The sequence below is a fragment of the Morus notabilis genome, unplaced genomic scaffold (assembly GCF_000414095.1).
Source record: "Morus notabilis unplaced genomic scaffold, ASM41409v2 Scaffold5124, whole genome shotgun sequence".
In the NCBI taxonomy this organism is placed as follows: Eukaryota; Viridiplantae; Streptophyta; class Magnoliopsida; order Rosales; family Moraceae; genus Morus; species Morus notabilis.
In genome coordinates, this window is record NW_010361675.1 from 1,157 (window position 1) to 2,074 (window position 918).

Consider the following 918-nt stretch of genomic DNA (forward strand, 5'->3'; position numbering starts at 1 on the left):
CCGCTCTTTTCAAGTGAATACTGGTGAAAATTGAGAATGACACACTCATGCATGCCCGTTAAGAATACGTATTTCATATTAGACTGTCATGTCATACAGCAAACCAAAATACCCGATATGCATTAGCTCTCCCTGAAAAGGAGGTGATCAAGCTGCACCTTTCAGTACCGCATGAATAAGTTACATAATACAAAGTTATTTGCAAACTAAGAAAATTCTAATTATGATTGCCTGTTATAAGTCATATGGGAGTATGACTGATTCGCTTGAAACAATGATTGAGCTGATGACAATCAATACTCGAATGGCATTCTTACCAATGAGAACACAAAGAAAAACCATAAAACCACTAACCTTTCCTTTTGATGCAGCTCGCACTCCGTGAAAATCGACCACAGCATGAGCACAAGTTAAAATGGTACCATCCTTGTCAATAATAGTTCCAGAACCTATACCCTTCCCACCACCAATTCCAAACATACCTACAAAAACACAGCTCAACAAATAACAACCTTGATATTCAAAACCATAACTGGCTGAAAAAGTTGCTAAAATGTATACCCTGATGAATGGATATGTTGACAACAGCAGGTCCCACCCTAGCACCTGCATTCGCAATAGAGTCTCTGCCCAAGCATCCGGGACATCGTTTGGGGGTACTTTCGGATATGGCTGAAGCTTCGTTTTCATCAGATGATGGAATTGAACCAGCACTAACAGAAAATAATGGAAGTAGTCCTACATTTCCAACCCCCAACCAACTACGTTAACAAAAAAAGCTAAAAAAAAAAAAAAAAAGCAACAACAACAACGTTGAAGGCGTTGACAGTAGAAATGAAATAGTGAGGGACAAACCAAATTGCCATTTGTCCGAAATGAGAAATGCAGGGCAAAGAGGCATTCTTTCTCCTATTTTCC

At 39.2% G+C, this 918-nt stretch overlaps 1 protein-coding gene across 1 annotated transcript in view; it reads right to left on the bottom strand.

Moving 5' to 3' along the window:
* LOC21383913 (putative protease Do-like 14) overlaps positions 1-912 on the bottom strand; it is a gene marked incomplete at its 3' end in the record, with an annotated part of 1,991 nt that extends 1,079 nt beyond the window's left edge. Inside the window, exons 1-3 of the mRNA XM_024167211.1 lie at positions 856-912; positions 562-738; positions 355-482 (exon numbers count right to left, since the gene is read on the bottom strand). Coding sequence (XP_024022979.1) covers positions 355-482; positions 562-738; positions 856-901 — 351 coding nt within the window. The remainder of the gene's footprint in view (positions 1-354; positions 483-561; positions 739-855) is intronic.
* Between the last annotated feature and the right edge of the window lie 6 nt (positions 913-918).